The following is a 22,710-nucleotide window of genomic DNA, read 5'->3' as shown; positions in this document are numbered from 1 at the left end:
CATAAATACCATGATCATCACTGTCAAAGAGAATTAATTTTCTGAAATGGTGGTTAACACTTAGTAAACTTCAAACAAAGCAAAACATAATCTCCTCTTAATTTACACATTATTTGTATTCCTAGAAAATTTGGGAGAAACAAAATTTTGCAAAATATACTTTGCAAATAATGCTTATGTGAAAAAAGAAGTATCAGGAAAAGAAATATGAAACACTTAAGCCTCTTATGTAGTGAATTTTCCAGGTTGATTTATAGGGGCCTGTGCATTTTATTGTCTCTGTTATCAGTAATCCAAATTATTCTAGTCTATTAAAAAGCAAAGAATTTTCATCAGGTGGAATATAATTGATTATTTCCCTGTGGATATCGGCCAGTTTTGCATTATTTCCTCATTTCTAATTGCTGATGTTTGAATTTTCCTTTGAACTGGTCATAACATCTGTTTTCTTCAGTTAATTTGTTAAATACAATCTTTGACACGTTTAAAAATTGCATGAGAGTAATAATTTTACCTTTTAATAAAGTTTTACTTTAATAGGAGTTAAGGTCTAGAAATTTAGTTATTTTTTCTCGTATACATGATTGGCAAGAACTACAAGTCTTGCTGGAAGCAGATGAATCTTTTGTTGTGCATATTAGAGAATTTCTCTTCCCACTAAATATTAGCAATGCCCTCTCATTGTTGTAACAACTAAAAGGTCTCCTCTCTTCCAAATTTGCAAGACACATCCTACAATGCTATTATCACCCCTTTGTGAATTACTGCTGACAATGTTGGTCTTTATCTGAGCTTTACCAGAAAATAGCTATAGTTAAGAAACCCCCACTCACCCCAACCCTTTTGCTTTCTGAACTCTCCCTACGCATTTTTATTCTGGGAAGGAGCTAACTGCAAAGAATTGCCCTTCACTCACTGTCCACTCCCTCACCACTCCTGTAAAACTCACAGATGACTTCCTTGTTTACCTGCTTTTATAAAACCCTTGTCCACTTATTTTCTTTGAGACATTCTTCATTAATCAATATATTCTCTATTGTGTCTGAATAAAATTGTGTCCTTAATTGTCTGGTACATTTTATTTTACACATTGCTCTAAGCTCTAAGTTTACCAAATTATATGTAAATATGCATTCTTCACTCATTTGGTCCCTAAATCAATCAGTCTTCAGACAGTTATTAAGCACCTACTATGTGCCAGTATAAAATGATATTTTAAATCAATTGCTAGAGGTGGTTTTATTGTTGTTTTCAAGATGTGTTCGCTCAAAGTCAAGGGCTGGAGCAGCAAACCCAGAGAAGAGAAAATTTTCAGTTAATCCAATATCACTTTTGTATAGAATTGTCTTGCTTATTTCTAAAATTAAACTTTCTGTATATTAAAGAAAGCATGGAAGAAGAGTAAAAAAGCATTAAACCTGGAATATTTTACTATTTAATTCCATTCTGCTTTTACTTTACTCAGTCATTCATTCAACAAATATTAAATGCATATAGATTTGTGACAGGCATTTTACTAGGTCATTATAACAGCACTCATTTTTTGATTACCTGGTACATACCAGGCTGCATACCAGGCATAGTTCTAAGAATTGTATATATTAACTAAATCTTCACAAGAATTTCAAGAAAATGTTAAAGCCCCAATATAAGTTATAGTTACATCTATTATTGTGGAGCCGTGGTTTTCTAAGTATGCCCAAAGTCCCCAACAGCATTAGGGTCCCCTGGGAGTTGGTTAGAAAAGCAGATTTGCCCCACCTAGAACTATTGAATCAGAAACTCTGGGAGAAGAGCCCAGCAATCTGTATTTTAACAGAGCCTCCAGGGATTCTGATTCACGGAAAAGTTTGAGAACACTGGTAGAGGAAAGGTTCCACAATTCACTATGGCAAGATATACAGTGACTATAGCCCAGTGATACAGCTCAGCCTAGATCTGCCCCTGAAGAGGATGTAACACAACATTGTTCTCCTGCCCTCAATCCTTATAGTTCCTACTTCATCCACAGGTGCCTGTTTATTATATTTTGCTGGTAAAGACTTGGGTTGAGAAGAGCTATGTGAACATTTATGTTTAATACCAAATCCGTGAAGTCCATGAAAGGAAGCTCTCTTTAAAATTAATTTAATTAAAGGCGAAGAAATTCAACTTTAGGCAGTAGCTTTGAACTCAGGAGTAAGAAATCTTTAGCGTAATCACATCAAAGTTCTTTTTGAAACGTTCTTCCATTTGACATTTAAAATGCTTTTTATATCAATGAATGTCATTTTGGAAAAAAATCTGACATTTTCTGCTATATCTATAGAACTTGTTGAAAAAGCAAATACATGTTAAAAAGCATATTTGAATTTCCAGGATGTTGTCAATTCAAGCTGGTTAACATCTTTCTTTGCTTCTTAATGGAATATAAATCCCCTTTAGGAAGAGAACTAGTGTGATAGTTTTTAGTGGTTTCTGCCAAGTTATGGTTGCAGGAGATATTTGTATTTCAGCCACTTAAAACAATCACTTCCTGCTTCAATGCTTTCTAAAAGTTGGTTCTGTAAGTATATATTTTGAGGATATTCATAGAGTACATCATATTCTATCAGCTAGAAGGAATCATTATATGCAAAGAAGGGAAGAATGCAATAGACTGGTTCTAAACTGTTAAAGGTAGTTTAGAGGGATATGCTTTGCGGGGAGCAGGGGGTTACTTTAATAGTTACAGTTGGAGCTATTTCAAACTTAAATTTCTAAGCATTACTCATCCCAAAGTGATCTACAAAAAGCATCTGAACTGCCTTTAGTGCATTAGATGTCTGGCTAATTTCGTGCCCTTGGTATTGACAATTGATATTTCATCTGCTTTCATTTTACACAAGATTTTGAAAAATTTGCAAGATTTATTAAGAATAATGAACTATATTTGAATAAATCATAGCCTAATCATATATAAACATTGAGTCATAAAAAAATTCAACCCCATAGGACATTGTAGGTGGGGGTGGGAGGATTTGTACTATCCTGCAAAGGCTGAATGCATAAGGGATGTGAACATTAAGAAAAAAATCTGGCTTTCCAAGGTGATAGCACTCTCGCAAACATGGTGAACGGTCCTAAAACCTGCCAGACTTTCTATAAGAAGTGTGGCAAGCACCAACCTCACAAAATGGCACAGTACAAGATCAAAGACTCTTTGTATGCATGGGGAAAGTGGCATTATGACAAGAAGTAGAGTGGTTACGGTGAGCAGACTAAGCTGCTTTTCTGCAAAAAGTCTAAAACTACAAAGAAGATTGTCCTGAGGCTTGAATGCGTTGAGCCCAACTGCAGATCTAAGAGAATGCTGGCTATTAAGAGATGCAAGCATTTTGAACCTGGAGGAGATAAGAAGAGGAAGGGCCAAGTGATCCAGTTCTAAGCTTCATATTGTGTTTTATTATGAAGACTATAAAATCTTGAGGCTATATTCACCTCATGTGGTTGGAGTTGGTCTTTTGGGAAAGAAATAAAGTAGTGTCATTAATAAAATTCCCCTTTGGGGAAAATTTATGCTTGGGGAAAAAAAAGAAAAAAAAGAAAAAGTCTGAAAAATTCAGGCAACAGTTTATTATTTACTATCTGGATAAAGAAAATGTATTCAACTCTCCTTTCCTGCAGTGAAGAATGCCCAAATCATTGTTACCTTTTATTTTAATTTAACATTTTAAGCATGGTGAGAAGATAAAGTGTTACATTGACGAGGTTCACATTTTGCATCTATGACCCTGCATTGCCCACTTTATGATTCCCACTGCCACCAAAAGAAAGGCTGGGAACATCCCAATATTTAAAATCCAGGGACACCATCATTACTATTAGCATCCATCCATCTTCTATTACCCATCCCTCCAATCCATTTATCAATCCATTCATCTAGAGAGTCTCCCTGGGGCAGAGGAAAACAAAACGATGATAAGAGTTCCTGTGAAAAGATAGAGTGAGATTCCTTCAGTTCAAGCAAGGGCAGCTAAAATGGATAACTACATCAAGACGATGTCAGCACTAAATGGGAAGTCTCCTGGGTGATTATGCTGTTTATTACTTTATTGAAACTGATAGATAAGGGTACTCAAGGAAATATTTTCCTAGAAAAACAGGCAACAATAGCAACTGTAAAATTACTTAATACATGGGGAGAGAGCCTCCTGCTTTTAATTAAGTGCAAACAATAAGGAGATAATTTTGAAGTCCATGACCTGTGCGTTCATGGCCCTCACAATCCTGGGAATGAAGTGGTTGGGTAGCGAGAGCTATTGGTTGATGCTGGCTTAGCAATGTTTCATGATGTCACTACAAACACCATATTGCTCCTTGATGATGGAATCCCTTATGAACTGGGCTCTGAGCTGATCCTGGGCTTGGTTTCCCTCAGTCATTCCTTGCCCTTCCTTCTGCTCTGTTTTAGGGAGGTGGGAGTGAGGTTCTGATCCCCGTAGATTGCATTTCAAAGGACTCTGTACCGTCTGGTTTTGGGCTAGGTTTGGCCAAAGTGAGCATTGGTGGGCAAGAGTAGGAAAAATTAGGGGCTATTTCCCCACTTCCCTTTGTGCCTCAAGTTGCTGTTCTGGCAATAATTCTCTCTTCTGTGTGTCTCCTGTTTCTTCTGGATAGGTGCTCCAGAGTTCCAGCTTCCCTCAGGTGAGGCTGCCCCTGGATTCTGGTAACACCTCCTCCTCTTTCTTTTGTCTGTCTAGGCTAGGGGCAGTGGCAGTGCCTGCTCTTCCTAATCTCTGGGTGTCCTCTCTCTTCTGTTTGGCTTGCTGGCTCCTCCCCTACCTGAGGAACACATTTCTGAATTAAATTCTCTTTCTGGGAATAATAGTTTGAACTATCATAAGCTGCTGATGTTCAATTGTTTTTACCTGTAAAAATGCCTGAAGTAGTTTCTGCTTTTTTTTCTGGTTAGATTCTGACTGCTATGGGTCAGCTAAAGAAGTGAAACTTCCCACCCAAAAGGGATATTAAAATGCTGGCCTTGGCAGAGAGGATGCAGTGGGCAGAGAGCACAGGGGCCCAGGACGCAGTGCTTGGATGGACGAGGAGTCAGGGAGCTGGAGAACTGCCTGGCCAATTGATGGGATGTGCACAGGCAGCCAGTATTTTCCAGGTGGGACCAGATCAGAGACTATAATTTTCAGTAGTCTGGCTGAGTCATTAGGGAAGAGAAAATAGAAAGCTGAACCCTGCTAAAAAGGATTTATATTTCAATGAATGCATGGAAAAATTAATACACTTCTCATTCAAAATAATGTTTGAGTGATTTACAACAAATCATTTTGTCATCATTATAAATACACCTGTCTATAATGTTTATGTTATTATCTGGACTGTTTCAGCCCTACTCCATTATCTGGCACCAGGCTGCTGGACAAAGCTTTGAGAGCAGTTCTGCTTATAGACCAAGGTTATGGCAAGACTTAGTTCTGTTTGTGCTGTACCTATTGGATCCTGAGGTACAAGGAAAAATGTGTGCCCCTGTATATATTTAACAAAATATCCTCCTGTATTGTGAACCAAATAGAAAAGGTTAATAAAAGCACTACGACCAAAAATATAACTATATGTGAAATCCCATGTTGTCCAAATAGTTTGCACCATGTCAACCCTCATAAGCCTTCCTGAAGGGCCACACCGGCCAGGAGCTGCGGGCAGACTAGACACGATTGTTCTTGACACATGATAATGCTAGCTTATAAAACAAACAACAACTAATCTTCATTTAATTTCTTTAATTGGCAACCCATTTTTCCTTTTTTTGTGGTGATGCTGTTCTTAAAATTAAATTTATTGGGATAATATTGCTTAATAACATTATATAAATTACAGGTGTACGACTTTATAATATGGCCTCTGTATACTCTGTTGTATGCTCATCACTCGAAGTCTGGTGTCCTTCCACACATATATTTGACCCCTAAAATTTTGATTTTGTTCATCATGAGTTTTTTGTATTACTTTTGATTTGGTTTTGAAATTTTGCATTTAAATTTGATCTTGATTCCTGAGTTTTTTGCTTCTTCTTAAATTTTGTGCCTATGGCTAGTGCCTCACTCACTGGACCCTAAACCTGGCCCTGCTTCAATGCTACATGTTACAAATGCAAAGAGGATGTGCTGAGATTAGGTGAGGAGGAAGAAGAAAGAGAATGGGCCAGGCTAGTTTGCGCACAAATCCATGAAAGGAGAATTCTAAGGAGTTGAGAAAAAAATATCCCAGTGTAGACTAGAAGTCTTACTAATTATTATAATAAAGTCTGAGGAAAAATAACAGGTCCATCAAATCTTGAGCAAATTGGCTTTGAATTGGTGGTGAGGCCACTGTAGTCACAGATCTAGAAAGGAATCTGCATAAAGATACTAAATTGTAGATCGTGGGTTTGCCAAGAGAATTTGAAACTGGGAAAATGGCTTTAGAGTAGAAGAGAATGACACATGTAATACAACTTCATCCTTCTCAAGCAAAGTAGATACCAATACTGAGGGCTGAAAGATATCATTCCAGGGATATTGCTACAAACTGTCAAATTGGATCTCTCATCCAGCCTGGACTTCATAAGGGGAAGCAGAAAATATTAGCAATGTGGAAAGAAAATGAGACTTCTCAGGGAGAAATGAATTGAGAGATTCATTAGCTTGTGTGTGAAGTCTCCAAACTCAAAAACAAAACAAACAAAACAAGCCTGCAAACCAAGAAAACCTCAGACGATTCTCAAGAAAACAGGAGAATTTTATATCTTTTGTATTTGATGTTGCAATGGATTAAATTGCTCCAGAAATGAGACTTTTAACATAGAATTAAATCTCAGGAACGTTTTTTTAAAGTCATTTTTTCATTTTCTTTTTTTAGCCCGGGATTTGGGACACTCATAGATGACTCATGCCAAGCTTCAGATTCCATTTTCCATAATGAATATTAATTAAGGGAGATAAGGCCTAGGTGTTATAGTATTATTTTCCTGGTTTTCTTTGATTATGCATAACTTTTTCTTTGTTTAAGGAGAAAAAAACCTCATTGAAAGGGATGTTAAGTGAAAAGGTTCAGCTGGGTGAAATGTATCTGGACCCTCAGCAATTGCCTCCCATAAGTCATCCTCTCATCATTGCCCAGAAGATGGGAGGGTCTTCTTTCTGGATGTTAGTCCAACATTAAAGTCTTGCTAAAAGTATTCTCACTCTCATTTCCTTGCAGAGTCATTAAAAATATTCAGCCCCTTAGAGCAATGTGGGAATCATGAGTAAAGTTCAAAAGAAAGTTAGCAAATTACAGGTACACAGCATAGTAGCAGTGTGGCTTTGTCCAACTTCAGAGACAAATCTGCCTCCTTGAAACAGTTCTGCACTTCTCCTTTTTCTGAGCTAATAGATGCTCTTTCCCACCCTGTGGTCCTTGATCAAACGTTAAGTTTTTAAATGGGTTCTCCCAGGAAAATGCTCAAGTTGCAGCTTCAGCTTCCCATTCAGGAAGCCCCCGCATTTCAAGAATCGATGCCCCCTTCTTGCCCAGCACCTCCCACTATTCCCAAGATCTCTATTCTTGTTTAGCCTCTGTTTTGCTGTCCTCCAGATCCCATCATTAAAACAAATATTTCCCACAATTAAAAGGCCCTTTTATGTACAACAAAGGAAACCAACAAAACAAAAAGACAACCAACTGATTGGGAGAAGATATTCACTAATGATATATCTGATAAGAGGTTAATATCCAAAAATATATAAAAAACTCATACAACTCAGCAACAAAAAAACAAACAATCCAGTTAAAAAATGGGTAGAAGACCTGAACAGATACTTCAAAGAGGAAATGCAGATAGCCCATAGACATATGAAAAGATGCTCAAGGTCACTAATCATCAGAGAAATGCAAATTAAAACCACAATGGCTATCATCAATAAATCAAAGAACAATAAGTGTTGGTGAGGATGCAGAGAAAAGGGAACCCTCATATATTTTTGGTGAGATTGCAAATGGTACAGCCGCTATGGAAAACAGTCTGGAGGTTTTTCAAAAAATTAAAAATGGATATACCTTTTGACCCAGCAATGGCACTTCTGGGTATTTATCCAAAGAAAACCATAACAATAATTCGTAAAGATCTATGCACCCCAATTTTCATGGCAGCATAATTTACAATAGTCAAGATATGGAAGCAAACTATATGCCCATCAACAGACAATTCGATAAAGAAGTTATGGTTCATATAAACAATGGAATTACTCAGCCATTAAAAAAATGAAATCTTACGATTTGCAATGACATGGATGGACCTAGAGGTTATTATGCAGAGTGAAATAAGTCAGACAGAGAAAGATAAATACCATATGATTTCACTTATATGCAGAATCTAAGGAACAAAAAGAACAAACTAATCAAAAAACAGACTTACAAATATAGTGGACTATTTGGCGATGGACAGAGGAGGGGTTGGGAGGCTGGGAGAAAGGGGTGAAGGGTTAAAGAAGTACAAATTAATAGTTGATAGGTGGTCACGGGGATGAGGAGCATAACATAGGGAATGTGGTTAGCATTAATGTAATGCCTAGGTAGAGAACCAGAGGAGAGAAAGAGCAATTAGGGGGATTGTTTTATAAACTATATAAATGTCTAACCAATGTACTGTATACTTGAAACTGATTTTTTTTAAAAAGGCCCTTTTAGCTATTTTAATTGTAGTCTTTCTATCTCATTTTCCTTCTCCTGGCCTTCTTCCTCCTTTCCACTACCCAGTTACCCGAGCTGTAATATTTCTTACTCTGTTTTTTGAATATTGTAAATCATGTCTAAGTACCTCTACTTAAGTTTAACACACAAAAGATGCTTAAAATAGAAAGTGGGGCATTTAAATTGCTTAGTACTCCTGAGTCACTCTGGCTTTTAAAGTTGAAGAAGTATACTGAAAGATTATTCAAGAATCGCAAATATGTAACTGAAAAATCTGACGACTAAAATTATTGCATACTCTCATGTAAAGACCAGAATCAATGGGAAATTTGTCATCCTACAGAAAGAAGGTCTTGGCTGAGAATCTAAAGAGATAAATTTTCTTAACATCTAAACATACACTCATTCAAAACAAACCACAAACCAAACAAGTAGATAAATACAAATAGATATATTCATTTACCTCTCTTCAAATGCTTTAATTTGTTCCATCTCTATAAATGAAGTTTGGCAAATTTTGTAAATGATGACTTTGGGTGATATTTAGTAAGCATTTTATTAAAGTTCTGTGGATTAGCACTTGTTTCAACATTCCAAATATCATGAAGCTAATACATATGCTCTGGCAACAATTTTACTTAACCTGACAGTACAGAGAACTTACCAACTAGCAATGGTGAGTTGTTATTTTTCTATCTCATTTATTGCCAAGCAAGAAAAATAGAGGCAAAACCCTCCTGAAAATTAACTTATCTTTTGGTTTACTCAATGGTCAAAAGATGTTAAATTCTCTCTGAGATTAATAGGACCTACTTAAAGATGAAGATCCCATTTTTCTGACATTTACATTTTTAATACTGGATGATGTGACCTATCACTTCAAGCAGAAGTGCCTGACAATTACAGAAGTTTGTTCAGTTGCTTATGTAGACTCTCCTTCTATCAACTGACAACTGCATGCAACTTGTCATCTACTGCTGGCTTTAGAAATGTAGTTTTACCTTCTTAAAACTTAAAAACTAAAGGAAACTATTCATGGGAATTTCCATCCATGTCCCCAAACCATTTATAAATTTGCTATTTCTAATTTTCAATTGTTAAGATATCACTTTCTCACAATGCAAGAGTTGTTTCTTTGATTAAAATGCTGATCATATTGTAAAACCACAGTTCTTCACAAGAGGACCCAAGGTGACATTCTTCCCCATAGTCTTGGAAGTGGCCTTGTCTGCTCCTGGTTACTCTCTGGCCTCATAGTCCATAAAAATGGATAAAAAAGGGGCAGAAACATTTGTCTTCCTATTTGGATTCTGATGTTACCTCATGTGGGTCAAGATAAGGGTACATGAGGCACAAATCCTTGTAGCTATGAACACACCACATCTCAGTCATATGAGAAGTAATAAACAGTTGTGACTGGAATGCGTTAGATTCCACTTTGACCAGTTAGTTTATGTCACCCCTGTGCTTATCTTTTCATGGCTTTCTTCTGGACAACTTTCTAGTCTCATTACATTTTCTGCCCCCTCTTCTACCGTGGGCTCCTTCCAATTCCACGAATACTAACTACCTATTATCAGTAATGACAAATACACCTTTACATTATGATGAAGGGCATTCTATCAGGCAAGCTTTCTTTTTGCACCAGATGAATTACTGAATTATGACCTGATTCTGTCTGTTCTAGTCCTGGCTTTGTATATTTCTCTGCTGATCTAACGTATAAAGTAGTCTTTGTATATTTCTCTGCTGATCTAACGTATAAAGTTTTTTTTACCTACTATGCTGAGCTCATTTGAGACATACTGTGTTGGTTAACTTTATGTGTCAAATTGGCCAGGCCACAGCACCCAGATATTTGGTCAAACATTATTCTAGATGTTTCTGCGAAGGTATTTTTTAGATAACATTTAAATCAGTAGACTTTGTGTAAAACAGATTACACTCTATAATGTGGGTGGTCCTCATCCAATCAGTTGAATTTCTTAATTAAAAACAAAAACAAAAACAAAACGACCTCCCTAGAGGAAATGGAAATTCTGTCAGTATACTTCTTCCCTGAGTCTCTAGCCTGCTGGCCTACACTGCAGATTTTGGACTTGCCAGCCTCTGAGACAAGTGCAAGCCAATTTCTTGAAATAAATTTATGTTTCTGTCTCTGTCTCATCTCTCTCTCTCTCTCTCTCTCTCTCTCTGTCCACACACACACACCCCTATTGGTTCTATTTTCCTAAAGAACCCTGACTAATACATATACTGAACAGTTAACTTATCTCTATGTAAAATTCAATTAACCTCAATGTAAAATTTCAACCATTTAAGTGAGGTCTTTCTAATGCATATCAGAGAATCCTTATTCTCTGACTTGTACTGATTTTTCAAAGAAAGAAAGAAGGAGAAAGAGAAAGAGGGAGACAGATAGGAAGGGTGGAGAGTGGGAAGGAGAGAGGAAAGAAGGTAATTGAAAGAGAGAGACAGAGAGAGAGAGACAGAGAGACAGAGAGAGAGAGAGAGAGACAGAGAGAGAGAAAGTTGTTCATTGTGTTCCATTAGGTTTTAAACTCCAGGGTGGAAATAAATTTGTGTCCCATGTATATCATAGATAACCATGGAGGAAGAAGGTATTCAACCACATGGTGATCCAAACTCTTTGATCCATTTTTCTCCTCCACCCATCATTATCCAAAGTAGTTTCTGGTTTATTTTATTTTTAAAATAAAATTTCTTATATCTCTTCCTTCATCTCTTCTCTGTATGCTTTACCCTTATTTATGCCCCCAAAGCTTTACAAACAGATATGGGACAAAAACCCCCACTCTCCTAGTTTTCATTAAAAAATTTGTGGCCATACTGACTTTCCTAAGCCCCATTTTCATCATCTCCCTTTATTTACTGAAAACTCAGAACAAACTCTTTTTTTCTGACTTTTAAGGTCCTGCTTGATATATGTCTGTATATGTGTATATACATATACACATACATATATACACTCACATATATACATACACATATATACATACATATATACACACATATACATAGATATATCCTTTCCCCACTTATTTCTCTGCATTCTTCTCTGAATCTCACTCCAACCTCTCCATCTTTGCCTGTGGAACTTGTTCTACCTGGAGGTCATCTCCCTTCTCTTCAGCAAAGTCCAGCAGGGGCCCACTTAAACCTCCTTGGATGCTTCTTTGATGCATCTGTTTCTCACTGATTTTCCTCTCCTTTGACCCAGATAGTTATAAACATATGTTTAGTTTATAGAAAAATTTAAAGTAGTCTTTATGTTTTATATATAAATCTTACTTTGTTCCTATTTCATGTATGTAGATGAAGGGAACCAAAATTTTGCCACCCTGAAGCTGCTTTTTGGGATAATAATTTTAAGCTATTTATTCAGAAACAAGACTCAGAAAGATCCTTTGACCCTGCTCCCTTTTTTGCCTAAGAGATTCAGATAGAGAAAACTGCTTCAGGAAGGAAATCTTAGAATGCTGCCTTAGCCTAATGTGAATTAAGTACGGTAAATAAGAGGACACCAGGTAGGCACTTGTTAGCTAAGGTACCCCGTGTCCTATTGTTTCTGTTGCCCAGCAAGAATTTGCCTACCATGTACGTCCCACTCATCTTCAACTACCTGTAAAACACTCACTTTCACTTTTGAAATCTAATACTTATTCCTCTCCCTTTCTTCTTTGTTTAAAAATGTCTTATATGCTCAATGTTGCCTCACCGTCTTTGGAATTTTCACTCTTATATGAATTCCCCATGTGCATGTATTAAAATTTTTATTTTCTACTGTCAATTTGTCTTTATTAATTTGATTATTAGCCCAGCTAGAGGAATTTATAAGGTGAGAGGAAAAGTATAAATTATTCTTTTTAGCCTCCACATAGATTTTTTTTTTTCATGTATGTAGGTCTTGAATAAAGGAAATAGATGGCAAGTGGTCTAGTATGAATTTAATTTTCCTTTTCAGTACCGTCCTCTCTGCTTGTTGAGCAACAACGCTAAAGATGTGGTATTATTGTAATAAAGAATTCTCCAAAATGAAATTTTAACTTACCTCTAAATCTAGACCTTGGACACATCACAGACATCTGTGACAGTGCATTCTTATCCTAGAGATGGAACTACATTTTTGACGACAATATAGTTCCTCCAGTATTTTCCCCATGCAATGTCGCCTTAACTTCTTGCTTCTTTTTGTCTTATATATTTTTTCCTGAAACCATTTTCAATTCTTCACATGTAAAAACTGAATTGTATGTTTTCAAGTTAAGATTTTTGTTAAAATTGTCAAAATGGCTTAATTTTGAAATGCACTGAAGTTTTTATTCACGCAGAGACATTCTCCTTGTCATTAGAGCTGTTTTCTGCTAAGAGATGATCCAGGGTTTGTTCGAATTGCTTCAGTGTCACCAGGTGTGAAAGAAAACCGAGCTGAGATGAGAGGACTCTGGATAATCTGTGGGGACTACAGTCCTCCCTTGTATGGGGCACACCTCTCACTGAGCCAGGAACTGCGGTGTGCTGGTTTTTTGGTGCTGCTGAGGTGCTGGAATTTCAGCCACAGTGAGTAAGATACAAAAAAAGACTCCTACTGTCTGTTAGAGCCACTCCAAGAAATGAGAAGGGATAGAATGCAGACACTAACCCAAAAGTAAAAAATATTATAGATGCCAAAAACTGCAATAAAAAAACAAAGCAAACAAAAACCACTGAGTTGTTGGAATGGAAACTCTAAATTGGAATGTGTAGGGGGATCAAGCGCTCATAAGCGCTACTAGCTCTATAGAATTAGAGTAATCTTGGAGATAGTTTCCTAAAGCAGGCCAGAAAATGGAGAAAGCCTGAGTCCTTATGAGTCATTATATTTACCTATTTATGTGGCACAGTTTCCTGTATTTATCGACCTCTCCTTTTCTCTTCTATGTAAAACACAGGACAGATCAATAAAAAGCATTGCTAATAATAGATACTTATGCTTTCTCGTTATGGAAATGTGAGCTAATAAAAATGGGTGCAAGTATTAAAAGTGACCATGCCAAGGATCCAAGAACCAGCAAAGACTGCCATTTCCTAGGAAGTCCTAACTAGTTGTATGATCATAAAATGGTAACAGGAAGGCAATGTTTAGACATCTAAGAGGCAAGGCCAAAACCAGTCCGCTGGCCTAGTATGGACACTGCTGACACATATATTACCACTTCCCACTAATGAACCTGTAACAGATGTCGCTAATTAATCAGGCCAGGCTTTCTTAATGAACACATTCATAGCTTCAGAATTCTTCACAGTGGTTTTTTCCTCTTAAATACTACTCTGATTCACCTGTCTATCTCTCCCTCTATTACCTAAGTCCAAGCTGTCAACATTTCTGGCCTGGACTGCTGTTAAGACTCTTCTAATTGATTACTTGCAGTTGCCCACCTCCAGCCAATTCTCCACAATGCAGTCAGAAGATCTATTTAAACTCAAATTTGATGTGTCATTCCTTTGCTTAAAACCCTTTAATGATTCTTAACAGGGCTTATTAAGCTCTACGTATCTAGAGCTTCATTGTTTAACTTCTTATGCTTGAGTTACACTGGCTTTCTTCATTTTCCTTCAATATCCTAGCTTCAGCCACTCCTCTCTGCCCAAAACACTCTTCACCATCCCTCCCCAATTTTAATTATTTTGCCTTCCTGTCATTCAGATCACAGTTTAAAAATTACTTCCTTAGGAGAATCAATTGGATTTATAGAACTGATAATAAAGAGTATGTATATTTCATTATTTGTAAATTGCGAACTACATATCCTTTGTATCAGCAAAATTTTATAATGAACTTCTGTATGAATATACATCTCATTATTGTTTTCTTGAGTTTGGTTGTTAAACATTACCAGCACACCACTGATAAGCTCCAGTGGTCACGGGGCTAATTGGCTGTATTGCTTTCCTTTCCTTCTCTATTTCAGTTCCTCCTTGCTTTACTGGGTTTCCTGGGGTCACCTCTGAAACAAACTCCTTATAATCAAATCTTTATCCTAGGGTCTGTTTCGGGGATGACTCAAACCACAACAGCCACGGAGTATATCTCCTTTGTCTACAATTTTATCCCCTGTACCTAATAAGCAGGACATAAATATGTGTTGAATGAATAAATGACTAAGCACAGCATCCCAGAAATCCACTTAAAATTAAGTAAACCTGTTGAAATCTTTTTTACTCTGGTTTACTGGCACGTTGAGTTTGCTAGGCTCTATGGCCTCCAGTGTCTCCAGAACTCACCGATGATGGACCAATCTCCTATCTAAAGATGTGCAGAGACTCTGTATGGAGCCTTTGGGGAAATCAATGTGCGTGAGTGCCATATAAGGTAAAACCAGAGAATGAATTTATGTGACATGGAGGAGGAAAAAGAGAGTTCCCCTGAGAAATTGAAATGGTGGCATTAAGGTGAGGTGAAGTTGCCAAGAGTTACTGAGAAACACTTTGTACATAATATCATCTGAATATGTATGTAAGTGTGTTTGTGTAAAGGACTGTGAGTGTGAGAGGAAGGGAAAGATACAAATTTTAATGACAACTGCCTTCTACCTGCTTATGCTCTTGCAGAAGTGGCAGAATTTATCTTAGAAACGTGGCCATTTTTCAGTAAAATGTTGGAAGGAGATTAAACAGACCAGTACTCTGCATAAAAATTGGAGCATACCTTGGGGTAGGGAATTGGGAAGAGCCTGGGAAAGGGTGATTATTGAGGAGTTGTGAGAGGATGCAGGCTTAACAACAGGTGCAGCAGGGAAATGGAGTAATATCAGTTCAGTAGTGGGCAGAAAGTCAGAGTACAAATTTTCTTGGGAATTGCCAAAATTTGGGGCAGGGCATTGAATCTCCCAAACTTAAAATTTGAAGGACAGTACCATCTCACCTGACATCTAGGTTAAATCTAGAATTACCAAATTCGAAAGCTGGAAGGACTTTAATTTACTTTTCGTTTCTCTCTGGGCATTGTAAAGATTGTATCTAGGGGTGAAGTTTTGTTGCAAGTCTTTGCTGAATGGCCATCCCTTCTATCCTTTAGATGACATTTTCCCTATGGAGTTCTCTATTATAAAATTGTTCTCTGAACAATTTTTATAAGAAGTATATTCCTGTTAGGAAAACTTGCTGTTGGTCCTTGATTGAGAGGTAAAAGGAAGAAAAGGCAAAAATATCGACCATAGTGGCATAAAGTTTAGCTGAGTTTTTCTTACAAATCTTTCCAAGTCTTACTATTGTCCTTTTATCCGAAAGTGGAGCAATTTAAATAATCTTTGTCAGGCCTGATTGAGAGTAAAGATATGAAAATCTTTTACCTAGGAGAGTGGCTTATTGCATATTTCTTTCAGTTCTTGATGACACATTAATCAATCTGGTAGTTAATATGTCACGTGTGGTGGAGCTGATTAAAGTTTTTCAGCACTCTTGTTTTGACAAAAGTATTTACCAGTGGGAAGCATTGCCTTACATGTGAGGCTGTCTCTGAAGCTATGTGAGGACTGACATAGGAAGCGCATGTCCTCCAGTAGTTTATGGTCTGGGACTGAAAAGTTCATAGTCATGGGTCCAGTAAGGTTGTCAATAGTAACAAATAGTTATAAACCCTTTGCCAGACATTGTGCTCAGTGCACTGAGAAATCGGAACACATTTTTTCACTTCCAAAATTCAATCTTGAAGGGATCCCAGATGTGCATACTAATAATTTCAATACTGAGTGGTACAATTTTGATGGAGGTTTGTATATCTTTTTGTTATAGAGTTAGGGAACAGATGTAATTACAAGTCTTTTCACGGAGCAGTTGGAGGAAAGCTTCACAAAGGAGGTGGCATGTTAGATGGAACTTAAATGTGAGTAGGAGGTCATCAGGCTAGAAGAATGAAAGAGTATTACAGTGACAAGAGAAAATAATGTGTGCAAAGGCACAAAAGCATGAATGGATGACATATTTTGGTATCAGTGAGTGGTGTGACCAGAATAGATGGCTACCTACTGTCTGGACTATTTAATTTGTTTTCTCTGAGCTTCTTAGTAGGTAGAGCATAAAGGAAATAATCAAACTATTCTCATCAAACTTGACTTTCATGGAGGTATTATGATACAAAGTCATTTGTTTACTCCTTCAATTCATTCAACATATATTAATTATCTATCTAGTATGTGCCAAGGACCTGGTTGGATACTGATGATATCGCAATGAGTAGAGACAGATTGAGTCCTTGACCTCATGAAACATCAGGTTTCTCTACTGTGCTCATTCAATTTAGCTCATCTCACTGATTCCTTTCAATAGAGTCAAAGGATGAGGCGAGATTAAGAAAAGTCAGAAACATGTGGTGATTTTAACCTATTACCTAGATGAGGGAAGTGATGGCTAATTTTATGTGTCAATTTGACTGGGTCATGGGGTGCTCAGATATTTGGTTAAACATTCTTTTGTGTGTGTCTATGAGGGTGTTTCTGGATGAAATTAACATCTGAATTGATAGACCGAGTAAAGCAGATTGCCCTCCCCAATGTGGGTGGGCTTCACCCAGTCCGTAGGCCTGAATTGGACAAAAAAGGCTAAGTAAGGGAGAATTCACTTTCTCTGCCTGATTGTCTCTGAGCCTAGACATTCTTCTTCTCCTGCCTTGGACTTGGAAATCAGACTGGGACTCATACCATTGGCTCTCCTGGGTCTTCAGCTTGCTGCCTACAGATCTTGGGATGTCATGGCCTCCGTAACAAAATGAGCTAATTCTTTATATTAAGTCTCTTTATATATGTATAAAATCTTTTGGTCCTGTTTCTCTGGAGAAGGCAGACTAATACAAGGAAATAAAAGACAAAAGAATGTCCTATGGCAGAATAGCTCTGCCTAAAGTTTACTTCTTCATCACTTAAAATGTTGCAATTTATTAGGAGACCTGGCTTACATCTTAAATGGAATGTCTAGCAAGTAAAAAAGTCTAATTTTGGAGGGAGCAGACTATACAACTTCTCTTTTGATAGACCAGATGATCATTCTAATGAGTGAAAAGAAAAATGTATTGCTGCCTATACACACCTAAAACAAATCAAACCAAACCAAAACACAAAAACATTGCCACCCTAATGATTTCAGTCTATTTTTGAATGAGTTGGATGCATGTTATGTGGAGGACAGAATGTTGAATTTCTCTTGTATGTTTATGACTGATTTATATGAAATAGGAGTAATCTTAACAGATAACTGACTCTACGAGAAACAATGGCTTGGATTAAACTACCCTAAAAATATTAATAAAAGAAAACCTCAGAATTCTATACAAGATCCCAATTCATTTAGTGTTCTACAGGCATATTTTATAAGTACTTTTTCTCAGGGGATTAACTACTACATTAAACTGCATAAGCTGAGAAATTTCTATGAGTGCTTTACTGAAATTTTAATGGCTTGGTGGGTGTTTGGTGACACTAACCTTAAAAACTTTTCAGGCTAAAATTATCTCAGTAGTGTCATGGTATGGAACTTTGCAGTCCTAGTTGTCATTTTATCTGTGTATGGGAGAGACTCAGAACTATCTTACGAGGGAGGGAAGCTCAGTCTTGTCAAGAATGCGCTCCTCGCCACTCCACCTCCCCCCATCCCATTTCCATGTATATAATTCCTTTATATCAGGAATTTTTTCTAGTTAGGGTCTTCATTTTTTATTAAGATATATCATTTCTATTTCTAATTGGGCTGACTGAAAGCACACAAATCTGCCTTTAATTGGCAATAGAATATTTGCACTCTACGCCCATGTCAGCAAATATGTATAGTGCTTCTTAATCAATACTAATCAAATGCTCAGTTATAAGATATAATTTTTATTTATGGAGCATTGACTGAAGGTTATGCAGCACATTCTTTCCTCTAGATACTCCAAAATCAATCCTTGAATTAAGGTAGATTGTCAGAACCCAGTACCTCAGAGAAACACTGTAAACTGGACTCTGGCATTCATTAAGTATCTCTAATGAGGACCTAAAAGGAGACACCTGACACTGATTTTATGCAGTAGAGAGGTTGATGCAGACAGGAGATGGTTCGCCATAACCCATACTCTCCTCCTTACCAGGACCTGTAGGGGACATTTTTTTCTCCTAAGCAATTATCACGTTGTAAGCATGCAGACTCTAAATTACATGCCTAATTGTATTTTCCTCATTGCAAGTCTGCTAAGAGGCTCAGAGCCAAATTCATGAATTACCTAAAGCAAAAAAAGAACTTTATGATGTTTGTTTTGTATACATTTTTTCTTATAGTCATCTGATTTTTAAGAAGACATTGAAGTCAAACATAACATAAAATTAGCCATTTTAAAGTGAACTACTCAGTAACTGTGAATTAGTAAATTCACAGTGTTGTGCAACTAATATTTCTATTTCCAAAACTTTTTCATTTCTCTAAAAGTTATCTGATTTATCTTTGTCTCCTTCTATTTTCTTTCAAGTTTAAAAAATAAAATCCTATTGTATTTCACGGATGTCTATAAAGCATCACAATCTTTTTTTTTTTTTTTGAGTTAGGTAGGATTTTAATATACAAATTATAAAAAACCTAGTAACCAGCCTCATTGAGGAGCAGTAGTCAAAAAAATAGGAGAAGAACCAAAAAAAGTCATTTCGTGGAAGACAAATGAAGGAGTTCCAAGAAGGGAGTGGTTAACAAAAGCCCAACACTAGAAATGTCAAGTAAAATGCAGATGGAAATGACGCTGCTAAATTGATTAATTAGAAAGCCATTTGAGAAAATCGTGTTCCTGTAATGTGTGATTAGAAGTGAAACCTTGTGAAACCTTGTAGTGATTAAGAGGTGAGAGAGTAAAGACCTAGAAGGCTAGACTATTAACAAAAAATGACAGCGTGGTGAAATAGAGAAGGAAGAGGCTGTGGTTTGAGGGCAAAGCAAGTTTGAGGGAATATATATGTATTTTAATGATGGAGCTACTTAAGTCAAACATATTGTAATAGGTAGAGGACACTTGAATGATGGTCCTGGTTTTGTGACCAGCTGTGCTGTAACCTTGAGCAAGGTACTTCATATCTCTAGACCTTGTTTTCTTATCTATGAAACATAGTAGCTTAACTAGATTATATCTAAGATCCCATCTAGCTTTAGTGTTCTATGGTATATTCATAAATGGAAGGAATGTATAAATAAAATGAGAATGGTAAAGCAATTTTGAAAATACGTTAATACTTTTGTCATCTATATACTATTATTTTTAGTAATCTACCTGAAATGCTGATCTTATAATAAGGTTTTATGATATATCATTTTCATATCCGGTGAGCATTTAATATCAATCATTTCGCCAAAAGATTAACTTCATTTTAACCAACTAACTTTTAAATGATTTAAAAGACAAAATAGTGATTGATGTAGATTATGATTGATTATAAATGGCTATAAATTCTTTGATAACTCTCCCATCAAGAAAGAAGGTCTATGTTCCCTTCTCTTGAATCAAGATGGGCTCCATGGCTGGCTAGCCATCAGACTATGAGGAAGCAACAGTGTTTCCTGGCCCTTAAGAGAGTGGCAGCTTCCACTGTCTGTCTCTTGTAATACTGACTTTTTGAATCCAGCTGTCACGCTGTGAGGAAGCCCAAGTAGTCCCTTGGAGAGGCCTATATAGAGCAGAAATGAGGCCCCCAACAGCTCTGGTTAAGCACTGATTTGCCAGTCATGTAAGTGAACCTTCTTGGAAAAAGATCTTCAATACCAGTTGAAATACTCTAGCTTATACAACATGGGACAGAGAAGAGATGTCCCCATTGATCCCTGACCATGTTTCAGATCTATGGGAAAAATAATGATTGTTGTTTCAATCCACGACTGTTAGGGTTCGTTTGTAATACAGAAATAGAAAACTGTATCATGCAGTTAACATTTATCACCGGTAATCATGTAAGCCAAATATAAACTGTATAGGTTATTTTGCTATTGTGCCTTATATGTATTTGTGAAAAAACTGGTCTTCCATAAAATTGCATACTAATTGCACAGAGGATTTATGAGGAATATTGGATTGAGGTGGACCACTAAAAACCTGTAGAATTTTGTAAAGATGAACACTAATCAAAACAGTAAGAATCTTATTAAAAATATCAACCATAACACATCTCCACTGGCATTTGCACTTAGAATCACAGCACATCCTTACCAACCTTGTATTCTGGTTTTCATGTTTCCTTAAAGACATTTTTACTTACAGTTTCACCAGAAAGTTGTATAAAGTGGAAAGTGTAAGGGTTCTTAAAGCCACTAGATCTGCTACTTCTTGCATGAAATAGACTCTTCTTCAGAATACTCAGGATTCTTTTTGTAGGTCCTTATATATTGCTAAAGGTTTCTCTTTAACTGTGAAAAAATTTTACCCTATTGCCTCAAAAATGAATATTCTTGGAAATTCAAAAGCGAACCAAGAGAGTTTATTGATCCTTATTGATCAATTATACATGAGCTAATTGGTACTAAAGAAACACATGTAGGATGTGGTTCCATAGTGTAACAGTTAGCACGTCTGCTTTACATGCAGAAGGTGCTGGGTTCATGCCCCAAGGGAGCCACGGTCCATGGTCTACAGCCATGCCACCCTGAATAAGCCTGATGTCTGATCTCAGAAGCTAAGCAGGGTTGGGCCTGGTTAGTACTTGAATGGGAGACCACCTAAGAAGACCAGGTGCTGTAGGCATAAATAATAATTAAAAAAAGAAAGAAAGAAAGAAACACATGTAGAACAGCCAGTATCAATAGCCAGCTTGTATGGGGTGAAAAGGAATATATATATTGATTGTAAAGACCCAATCCTCTGTTGCCACAGCCCCTTGTTGTGGACTGTGGCTTTATGACCTACCTTATCCTGATGGACTTTCAGTTTTGAAGCCCAGTAGAGCCCACAAGGAAGGGGCTGTTAGTGCTCTCTGTGGGCCTGGGGACTAGAGCTGAAAGAAGGATGCCGAAGATTTCCTTCTCTTCAAAAGAAGACAGTTCAACGGACTGCTTTTCTATTGAAAATGCTGGTGTAAGGAAACTTTCTCCTGGGTCAGGGATGACTTTATCACTGGTCTTTGAGGTAGTGTTATAGATGGATTCCTCAAAGAGGATGTTGTCATCTAATACACTTGTGGGAAGAAGATACTCACCAGGTAGACTGTGTCCTGCTCTGTCCACTGTCTCAGGCCTGGGTTGACCAAGAGGAAGTACTGGACTTAAAGTAGCATCCTGGAGAGTAAAGTTAGAAAGATGGTTGTTGAGAAGGAACATTTATTTCTCTGTATATAAGAAGGGATATACTCTATATTTTTTCTTTTTATTTAAATTAAAGCAAATAACTTTGTAGTCGACTTGAATCTACATGGATTCTGATATAGGTTCTGATATAGAAATACATCCTAAAAGGAAAACGTGTATTGATACAAATTGTAAAATATGATCTATTGGCTTGTTGGCTGAGCCTGCCCGTGTAGGGTTAACTTATAATTGAGATTTTGAATTATGTCAGTCATGTTTGAATTTATGAATTCTTTATTTAAAGAGAAAATAGAACTTCATCAGCACATCCATTTAGGAACACCCCAGTGATAAAGTTTGGCATAAATTAAATGGACATAGCTTTAAATGAAATACAAAAACTATTACTGAATTTATTACTTTTACTTTCCAAGACATTAATTTATACTTATGAAACCCCTATAAATAAGTATAGAGATAAGATCTTAAGACTTAAGAACAAATTTATAAATTATGTTTATGTTTATATTTATTTCTGATAGTCAAAGTTTAATACTTTCTGCTTTAAGTATTCTTTTCAATTCATAAACGTGTTTTTACTTTATCAAAAACAGAGCAAATCCAGATTCTAACTGAAACAAAGATCTTACTACATTGAAAGAAACTTTGAATTTTAAAACATTTTAAAGGCAAGTTATATTATATTAGAAATGGGTAACTAAGTACTGCCTCTAAAATTATATA

General features: G+C 36.6%; 1 protein-coding gene and 2 pseudogenes across 2 annotated transcripts in view; 2 read left to right on the top strand and 1 right to left on the bottom strand.

The window, feature by feature from the left end:
- The window catches only part of IMPG1 (interphotoreceptor matrix proteoglycan 1), a 108,630-nt gene that overhangs the window by 36,849 nt on the left and 49,071 nt on the right, over nucleotides 1–22,710 (bottom strand). For both annotated transcript variants that reach the window (XM_006926369.1, XM_006926370.1), the window contains one exon: nucleotides 21,875–21,957. In XM_006926369.1, coding sequence (XP_006926431.1) covers nucleotides 21,875–21,957 — 83 coding nt within the window. The remainder of the gene's footprint in view (nucleotides 1–21,874; nucleotides 21,958–22,710) is intronic.
- LOC102879141 lies at nucleotides 3,089–3,406 on the top strand (annotated as a pseudogene).
- LOC112474744 lies at nucleotides 21,312–21,427 on the top strand (annotated as a pseudogene).

The sequence above is a fragment of the Pteropus alecto genome, unplaced genomic scaffold, assembly GCF_000325575.1.
Source record: "Pteropus alecto unplaced genomic scaffold, ASM32557v1 scaffold7, whole genome shotgun sequence".
NCBI classification, from domain to species: Eukaryota; Metazoa; Chordata; class Mammalia; order Chiroptera; family Pteropodidae; genus Pteropus; species Pteropus alecto.
Note: the sequence above shows the minus strand (reverse complement) of the source record. Positions and strands in the feature narration are given on the sequence as shown.